This window comes from Nylanderia fulva, unplaced genomic scaffold, assembly GCF_048542155.1.
Source record: "Nylanderia fulva isolate GAGA-0341 unplaced genomic scaffold, ASM4854215v1 Scaffold1358, whole genome shotgun sequence".
In the NCBI taxonomy this organism is placed as follows: Eukaryota; Metazoa; Arthropoda; class Insecta; order Hymenoptera; family Formicidae; genus Nylanderia; species Nylanderia fulva.
In genome coordinates this window covers 9,371-18,513 of record NW_028189578.1, presented here as the reverse complement: position 1 = coordinate 18,513, position 9,143 = coordinate 9,371, and the positions used below count along the sequence as shown (strand labels likewise).

Here is a 9,143-nt window from a genome sequence, read left to right as displayed (position 1 = left end):
TTCATCAACTTTTAGTAAATAAAAATTAATTTTAACAGCGTAAAATTATTGATTGGATGAAGTTATTAATGAGTTGTTTTTAATTGATTAAATTAAAAGAATTAATCTATATTATTAAGATATTTTTTAAAAATCGTGTATATATATATAAATATAACAATATAATATTGGTTTTTTGAACAATTCTTTATTTTTATAAATTGTTGAAAAATGAATTTTTTAACAAACATTACTATATTAACATTTATAAAACTGTTTTTTTTTTCAATTCGCAATCATAATGATAAATTATAATATAATTTAAATTATATTACAGATTTTTTTTAACAGAAAACTTTTAATATATTTATAGCTGTAAATAATAAACAGTTGCTAAATAACTGATAATAATGAACAAGCAGAAAATTGCACTTTAATTTTAATACACTTCGCAACAAAATTAGGGTCACAAAATTAGAAAGAATCAAATTCAAATTCATGTATGTTTGCAAAAAATGATCGTAGAGCAGTATATCAAAAAGCATTTTCAAGTATGAGACTCCAACTTTCTAATGCTCGAATGGAGATTTCCCTACAAAGATTTACTACAAGATTTATTGCAAACGGCGCTATTCTACAATGAAAGCCTTACAAAATTGTAGAAAAAACTTTAACTTTGGCGTGCACGATGAGAAAAATAATTTATTTTCTATCAATTTTATTAATTGTATTAAAATATAGCATTTTTCTTTTAAAATGCGTTTTTAAATATTACATTATGTGGATTGTGTTTCTCTGAGTTATGATATTTTGAAATAAATAGGCATTTTCAGGCTTATTTTCTAAAAAAAAACCCTCGTATTTGTTGTCGATATTGGTATTACCCACAGAAAGATTACAAGGTTGGACTTACACTTCGTGTGTATGTGTGCGCAAGTGTGTGTGTGTGTATGTGTGTGAGATGTATGTATGTGTGTGAGGGGAAGGGTACGTGTGGTGGTCGGAGGACATCGCCGAGCTAAGGTGGTCCACCGACCACGCAAGGAGGGAGATAAAAAGGAGGAAGAAGCACGCGCTACTGGACCCAGAAGGATTGGAGGACGCGTGGGACGCCTATAAACATAGAAGAGACGACCTACGCGCTTCCATCCAACAGGCGAAGGCGAGGGCCTGGGAGGAACTGATCTCCTCCCTAGACGACGACCCGTGGGGCCGTCCCTATAAAATAGTTCTCAATAAAAACAATGATAAATTATTGAATTAAGGCCATGTGTAACGAGCAATACGATATTATTTTATTATTTAGAGGAAAATTCTTAATTTGAAATAATAATTACACAAACGTTTCGAGCACTACTTGCTCCTCTTCAGTGCGCAAAAAAATAGTGATAATAAATAACGATAATAAATAAATACATAAAATTCTAATAAAAAATCCGCAATACATAGTCAATATAAGTTATATAGTTAAGTCATAGTTATAACGCAAAATATATTTACAATGAATTGAAACCATTAAAATAGTTCGACAAAGTAAAACCCCAATTAGAAGCAGAATGATTCGTCCGGTTATTCATAAAATATTTTAGAATTATTAATAAAAACTCGGAGTGACACTTGTAACGGGGCTCCTTTCCCGACGCCACGGATCGGCTCGTCGGTGCCAGGATTCGGGAAGAGGGGGAGACTCAGGTTCGCAATAACCACGCCAATCGTTCTGGTAAAAACAGAGTTTATTGAAGCCGCCCTTCAAGAGTTGGCTTATTATCTAGTCTACGCGTACAGACGGGAATCGCAGAAAGTGCGGACCGCGACCAACGGACGCGGACACGATTTATAACTAAGGAATACAAGTAATGCAACGGACGAAGCGTGACCAAATCATACGGACATGGACACGACTTATAACTAAGGTTTACAAATAATAACGCGACGGACGAAACGCGACCAAATCATACGGACGCGGGCACGACTTATAACCAAGGTTTACAAATAATAACGCGACGGACGAAAACGCGACCAAATCATACGGACGCGGACACGACTTATAACCAAGGTTTACAAATAATAACGCGACGGGTGAAACGCGACCAAATCATACGGACGCGGGCACGACTTATAACCAAGGTTTACAAATAATAACGCGACGGGTGAAACGCGACCAAATCATACGGACGCGGACACGACTTATAACTAAGATAGTAGCGCGGCGGACGAAATTTACCCAACGCGGCGTGGATACGAGCGCCCTGAAAAGGGCGAGCTCCGTAAACCGCCTTGGATTCGGGCGCCCTGAGAAGGGCGAGCTCCGCAAGATGTCGGTGGCTCTCGGAGGATCCGGTGACCGAGGAAACTCGGCCTTCCCGACGAGAACGCTCGTCGGCCGGGGTGATGTTTGGAGTGGATCCAGTGCCCGAGGACGCTCGGCCTGCCCGACGAGAACGCTCGTCGACCGGGGTGATGTTCGGAGAGGATCCGGAGACCGAGAATGCTCGGCCTACCCGACGAGAACGCTCGTCGACCGGGGTGATGTTCGGAGAGGATCCGGAGACCGAGAATGCTCGGCCTGCCCGACGAGGACGCTCGTCGACCGGGGTGCTGTTCGGAGAGGATCCGGTGACCGAGGACGCTCGGCCTGCCCGACGAGAACGCTCGTCGACCGGGGTGATGTTCGGAGAGGATCCGGAGACCGAGAATGCTCGGCCTACCTGACGAGAACGCTCGTCGACCGGGGTGATGTTCGGAGAGGATCCGGAGACCGAGAATGCTCGGCCTACCTGACGAGAACGCTCGTCGACCGGGGTGATGTTCGGAGAGGATCCGGAGACCGAGAATGCTCGGTCTGCCCGACGAGAACGCTCGTCGACCGGGGTGATGTTTGGAGAGGATCCGGTAACCGAGGACGCTCGGCCTGCCCGACGAGAACGCTCGTCGACCGGGGTGAGGTTCGGAGAGGATCCGGTGACCGAGGACGCTCGGCCTGCCCGACGAGAACGCTCGTCGCCCGGGATGGTTAGGAGGTGAGGAGTGGTCCTTGAGTACGCTCAAGAGACCAGGACGGGACTGGTCCCGAAGTCTCGGCTGCGCCGCTTTATATACCCGTCGGTCAGCCCCCTCCAACTAGCTTGGAGTGGGGCTGTTCGGTCGGGCTGGGGCGAAAAGGCAAATTCCCACGTGTTCGACGTGTGGTGGCCCCGACAGGGGCCGTTTATATGAGCGCGGGCGGACGGTCGGCCTCGCGCTTGCGCGGCTTCTAGTGACGACAAAACGGGTCGTCACATCACCCTCCCTTTTTACGGGGGGTGAGGCAGTTGGCGGATCATCCGTGGCTGACCACGCCGATTGAATCGGATGATCCAGCGGCCGTCCGGGGTGCGCACTTTATATCGCCGCGAGATGGTGGCGGCGTAGAACGGAACGTCGACCGTTCGTCCGTTCCCCAGGGTAACCTGCACGGGGTGCGGTTGGCCCACCGCTGTAGGGGGCGCCGGTCGTTGCGCGATGGTCGGCGGCACGGCGGTGGAGGGTGCCGGTGGACGCGTGGTCGATCGGAACGCGGCGTCTGATCGTCTGCCGTCACCGTGTGAGGACGGTGAGATCGTCGTTGGCTCGACCGTCGGGTTATCCGCTTCGCGCGCGTCTGATGGCGCCGACCGAGGTGTGCCGGTCGGGGGTTGGCGCGACTTTGTAGCTGGTCGCCCGGCGGTGCTCAATGCTGGCTGGCCTCCCGCTCCAGGAGGCATCGGTCGCCGCACGGTGGCCGTTAACCCGGCCGTGGAGGGCGCCGGTTGGCGCGCGGTGGCATGATGCGTTGATCGATGTGTCGGTCGTGATGGTGGTCGGGCTGGGCGGCGTGCGTCGGTCGGTGTCGTTGTAGGCTTGGTGGCGGCGGCGATGGTGATGACGGCGGAGGCTGGCGAGTCCGAGAGGACCGGTGGTCGTCGGCGGTGGCTCGGGGGTGGCGGGGGTGTTGCGAGAAACGCCATTTTCCGGCTCCGTTGTTCCACGTCGGACCGTTGGATGTAGGTCCCCACCCGAGGCACCGGCCGGTCGGTTCGTCCTGGAGACGGACGGGTTGTTTCGTCCGGAAACGGACGGATTGTCTCGCCCGGAATCGGACGGTTGGTCTCCTTGACACTGGTCAGCTTTTGTGCTTCCCATCGTGGCGAGGATAGACTCGGGGCTGAGAGCGCCCGTCTTTTATACCTCTCCGGAGTATAGCGCGGACCGTGGAGAGTGCCGCTCTCGGTGTTCGGCCGGACAGCCGCACGAAAAAAAGCGCAGGACCATAAAGAGTGCCGCTCTCGGTGCTCGGTCGGGAAATCGCGAACGTGTAGCGAAAAAGCGCGGACCCTGACGAGTGCCGCTCTCGGTGTTCGGTCGGGAGCTCGCGAACGTGTAGCGAAAAAGCGCGGACCCTGACGAGTGCCGCTCTCGGTGTTCGGCCGGACAGCCACACGAAAAGAAAGCGCGGACCCTGAAGAGTGCCGCTGTCGGTGCTCAGGTCGGGGAATCGCGAACGTGTAGCGGAAGAGCGCGGGCCATGAAGAGTGCCCTCCTACGGTTCGTCCGCGGGCGGCGGTTCTGAGGCTGGCTTCAAATCTCGGACGTGGACATGTCGGTGCCACCGACCTCGGTCGTCCTTCAGGTCCATGATGACGGGGGAGATGATGCGGCCAACCGTCATCGGGCCACCAAATCTTGGTGCCAGCTTGGCATTAAAGCCCCGCTCTTTGTTCGATAGCGGGTGTTCCTTTTTCCACACCCGGTCCCCAATTTTTGGACGCCAGTCACGCCTGCGCAAGTCGTAATTTCGCTGCTGGTGTTGGAACGCGCGAGCCAGGTTGATCCTGACGATTTCGTAGGCGTCTTCGAGGCGGCGTCGGACTGCTCCGGGGGCGGCGTTGGCGGTTGCCGGACGTCGGTCGTCAGGGTACGGCGACTGTAGCTCCCGGCCGTATATCAGGAAGGCCGGGGTATATCCCGTGGATTCTTGCCGCGCGGTATTGAAAGCAAACTGGAGCTGGGGGATGTGCTCATCCCAGCGGCGGTGCCGGCCCTCCACGTATTGCGCCACCATAGTTTTTATGGTGCGGTTGGCTCTCTCGACCGGATTGCACTGTGGGGCGTAGGCGGGAGCGGTCTGGTGATTGATCCCGAAGGATCTTAACAACCCTTCGAGCTGGTGCGATCGCAACTGAGTCCCGTTATCAGAGATGATGGTGTCCGGGCAACCATGGCGATATATTATGCGCCCGGCGACTTCTCGTGTGACGTTGGCGGCGGTGGCCTGGCGGAGTGGTGTCATCTCCACCCACTTTGAGAACCGATCCTGCATGGTTAGCAGCCAGGTATGCCCACTGGTCGAACCGTGGCAATGGTCCGACCAGGTCAATCGAGACTTGTTGCCACGGATGCGTGACATTGGTGGCCCGAAGTTTCCCGGCTGGCAGGGTTTGTGCGGCTTTATGGGTGGTGCAGTTCCGGCAGTCACGGACGTATCGAGTGACGTCGCGGAACATTCCTGGCCAATAATATAAGCGGGCCACCCGTGCGATGGTCTTTGTGATTCCGAAGTGTCCGGCGGTCGGGTCGTCATGTAGCCGGCGTAGTATTTCCGCGCGTTGGGGCCTCGGGACGCATTGCTTCCATTGCTCCTCACTGGGCGAGTCGTGAAAGTTGAGATCGTGCAGCAAGTGCCGAAATAGCCGGCGGTTCTGTATCCGGTAGTCCGCATGGTCGGCCGGGTGTTGTTGCACCTCGCGATACATGCGACGGTACCACCGACAATCTGGGGCGGTCTGGAGGACACAGGCCTTGGGTTGACGGGAGAGAGCGTCGGCTACGATGTTCAGTTTTCCTTTTCTATATTGAATCTCGTAATCGTACTGCTGGAGCTCGAACACCCATCTCCCTAGGCGGCCGGTGGGAGCCTCCAAACGTTGCAACCATCGGAGCGACTGGTGATCGGTGACGACCGTGAAGTGATAGCCCTCTAGATAGTCGCGCATTCGGCAAATTCCCCAAACCACCGCCAGGCACTCCAATTCTGTAGCGCTGTAGTTTCTTTCGGCGTTATTTAGGGTGCGACTGGCGTAGGCAATGACGCGTTCGCCTTCGGGCAGTTCTTGGGTGAGTACAGCCCCGAGCCCGCAAGCGCTGGCGTCGGTCTGGAGGGTAAACGGTCGGCTGAAGTCGGGACAGGCCAGAACCGGCGCGGTGGTGAGTGCCCGCTTCAGCTCGTCGAACGCCTTCTCTTCCTCCGGCCCCCAAGTAAAGCGTGCCCTTTTATGGGTCAGGCGTGTCAATGGTGCGGCGGTGGCGGAAAAGTCTGGTACAAAGCGACGGTACCAGGAGGCGACTCCGAGGAATTGGCGCACTTGACGGACAGTGGTAGGTGCTGTCCAGGCGGCCACTGCACTGACCTTATCTGGGTCAGTTCGAATGCCGTCTTTGTCCACTATATGCCCCAAGTATTTGAGGCGACTGCAACAGAAGTGGCACTTCTGTGGGTTGAGGCGGAGGCGCGCTTGTCGTAGCCGTCTGAAGACTTCGGCCAGGTGTTCCATATGAGCCTCTAATGAAGGACTGACTACGATGATGTCGTCGAGATAGACCAATACATTGGGCTCCAATTCTGGGCCGAGGACGCTGTCCAGCAACCGCTGGAACGTGGCCGGTGCTGAGTGCAACCCAAAGGGCATGACTCTAAATTGATAGAGTCCTCGCCCGGGAATCGTAAAGGCGGTGGCGGGGCGGCTGGCCGAGTCTAGTGGTACCTGCCAATATCCGTCTTTCAAGTCCAATGTAGATAGATACTGGGCCCCACGGAGCTTGTCGAGCGTAGCAAAGATGTGCGGCAGTGGGTAGGCGTCCTTATCAGAAGCTTGGTTCAGTTTGCGGTAATCAACGCAGAACCGGTGGCCCCCATCTTTCTTTTTTACGAGGACCACGGGGGAACTCCAGGCACTGCCGGAGGGCTCGATCACCCCGGCGTCTAGCATCTTGTTAACCTCGCTATCGATGACGGCTTGCATGGCTGGATTACGCGGTCGGTACCGCTGTTTTATCGGGGCCCCGGGTCGTAGTCTGATCCGGTGTTCGGCGCAATCGGTGGGTCCCCGCACGGATTCGAATAACCGAAGCTCGGTGTCCAGAAACTGCCGGAAGCGCTGGTCCTCTTCGGGCGAACGTGGAGAGATCCCGGCTGATAATCGGATAGTTGCCAAATAGATTGGGGCCGTCTCTTTCGGCCGATCGGGTGGCGGAGGCGGCAGGGTGAGGCGTAATCGAGCCCACAGGTCGACCCCGATGAGGACCTCGCTGTTAAGGTTATCCAAGACCTGGAAACGGTGGCGGACAGAGCGAGGGCCGATCCGGAGGGCGAGTCGGACTGAGCCGGAGGTGGATGCCCTGGAGCCGTCGGCCAGGTTGACCGGTTCTTCGGATGGCTGGATCTGGAGGCCGTGTTCGGACAGGCGGTCGGCCATGGTGGCGTTTATGAAGGACACCTCCGATCCGGAATCGAGAAGCGCCCAGGCGGTGAGTCGGCGGATCCGGACTAATAGGTGCGGCCGTGGCGTGTACTCTAACTGGACGCGGGTCGGGCGGTGGCCTCCTCGGTTCCGACCCGCTGGCCGTTTCCCGCCGGAGGATGGCAGTCCCGTGTTAGAACGCCATCCTTCCCGCACTGTGAACAGAACTTTCGTGCTGGGCGGCGGCAATCGAGTCGGGTGTGTCCTCGCTGCTTGCACCGCCAGCAGCAGTTTGAGCGGTCATATGTGGCTGCAGCAAGATTTGCCTCGGTAGATCTGGAGACCTCGCGACGTTGTTCCTGACGGCGCCGGTGGATCTCCTCCCACTTAGCGGCGCGGCTACATAGTTCGGAGACGGTGTGCAGCTCGTCTAACCGAATGTATAGCTGGAGCTCTGGGTCAGCGTTTTCGTACAGCTGTTCGAGCTGGTCCCTGCGGGTGTAACCGCCGGCCCGACGCATCATGGTTTGCACGGCGGTGGCGTATCGAGTAAAAGCCTCCCCTGGCTTTTGTCGCCGGCCTTGTATTTCTCGCCGCAATTGTCGCTTATACCCGGGCGACAGGTATTGGGCGAGGAAATCTTTTCGGAATTCGGTCCAGGTGGACCACTGTTCTCTGGTGTTCCTCCACCACAGGAGGGCCTCGCCTTTTAGAAGCTCGGCTAGGCCGATTAAGAGATGGTGGTCTTCCAGACCATAGGCCACACTGAGTTCCTCTAGGTGCTCGAGGAACGCGAGGGGGTCTTTACCCTCGAAATGGCAGCCCCACTTGCGTATCTGGTTAAGGGCCTTCGCCGGGTCGGCTTCGGGTGGTTCGGGGGTTCCTCGTGCACTCTGGTAACGGTCTTCGCGGCTGGGTACTTGGAGTGTTACGGACGCTCCGGTGTCGGCGTGGGTAGCCATCACGTGGTTTCTGATGCGGCGGCGGAGGTCGACTAATCTCCCTTCCGGGTCGAGGTCGCGGTCGGCGAGTCTAGGTGGTAAATCCACCCAAGCATATGGATTGCGAACCGGAGTCTCAGACGGTCGAGTCAAGTCCCTGTTCGGGCGCCATGTAACGGGGCTCCTTTCCCGACGCCACGGATCGGCTCGTCGGTGCCAGGATTCGGGAAGAGGGGGAGACTCAGGTTCGCAATAACCACGCCAATCGTTCTGGTAAAAACAGAGTTTATTGAAGCCGCCCTTCAAGGGTTGGCTTATTATCTAGTCTACGCGTACAGAGGGGAATCGCAGGAAGTGCGGACCGCGACCAACGGACGCGGACACGATTTATAACTAAGGAATACAAGTAATGCAACGGACGAAGCGTGACCAAATCATACGGACATGGACACGACTTATAACTAAGGTTTACAAATAATAACGCGACGGACGAAACGCGACCAAATCATACGGACGCGGGCACGACTTATAACCAAGGTTTACAAATAATAACGCGACGGACGAAAACGCGACCAAATCATACGGACGCGGACACTACTTATAACTAAGATTTACAAATAATAACGCGACGGGTGAAACGCGACCAAATCATACGGACGCGGGCACGACTTATAACCAAGGTTTACAAATAATAACGCGACGGGTGAAACGCGACCAAATCATACGGACGCGGGCACGACTTATAACC

The 9,143-nt window shown here is 54.5% G+C and overlaps 1 protein-coding gene across 1 annotated transcript; it reads right to left on the bottom strand.

Moving 5' to 3' along the window:
• Positions 1-4,537: 4,537 nt before the first annotated feature.
• LOC146724379 (uncharacterized) lies at positions 4,538-5,059 on the bottom strand. The gene has a single exon (XM_085479974.1). The coding sequence runs from the start codon at positions 5,057-5,059 to the stop codon at positions 4,538-4,540; it is 522 nt and encodes a 173-aa protein (XP_085336100.1).
• Positions 5,060-9,143: the final 4,084 nt, after the last annotated feature.

What these genes read in the sequence shown, in the direction of transcription:
- LOC146724379 (XM_085479974.1), bottom strand. Translation starts at nt 5,059, where the DNA reads ATGGTGGCGCAATACGTGGAGGGCCGGCACCGCCGCTGGGATGAGCAC.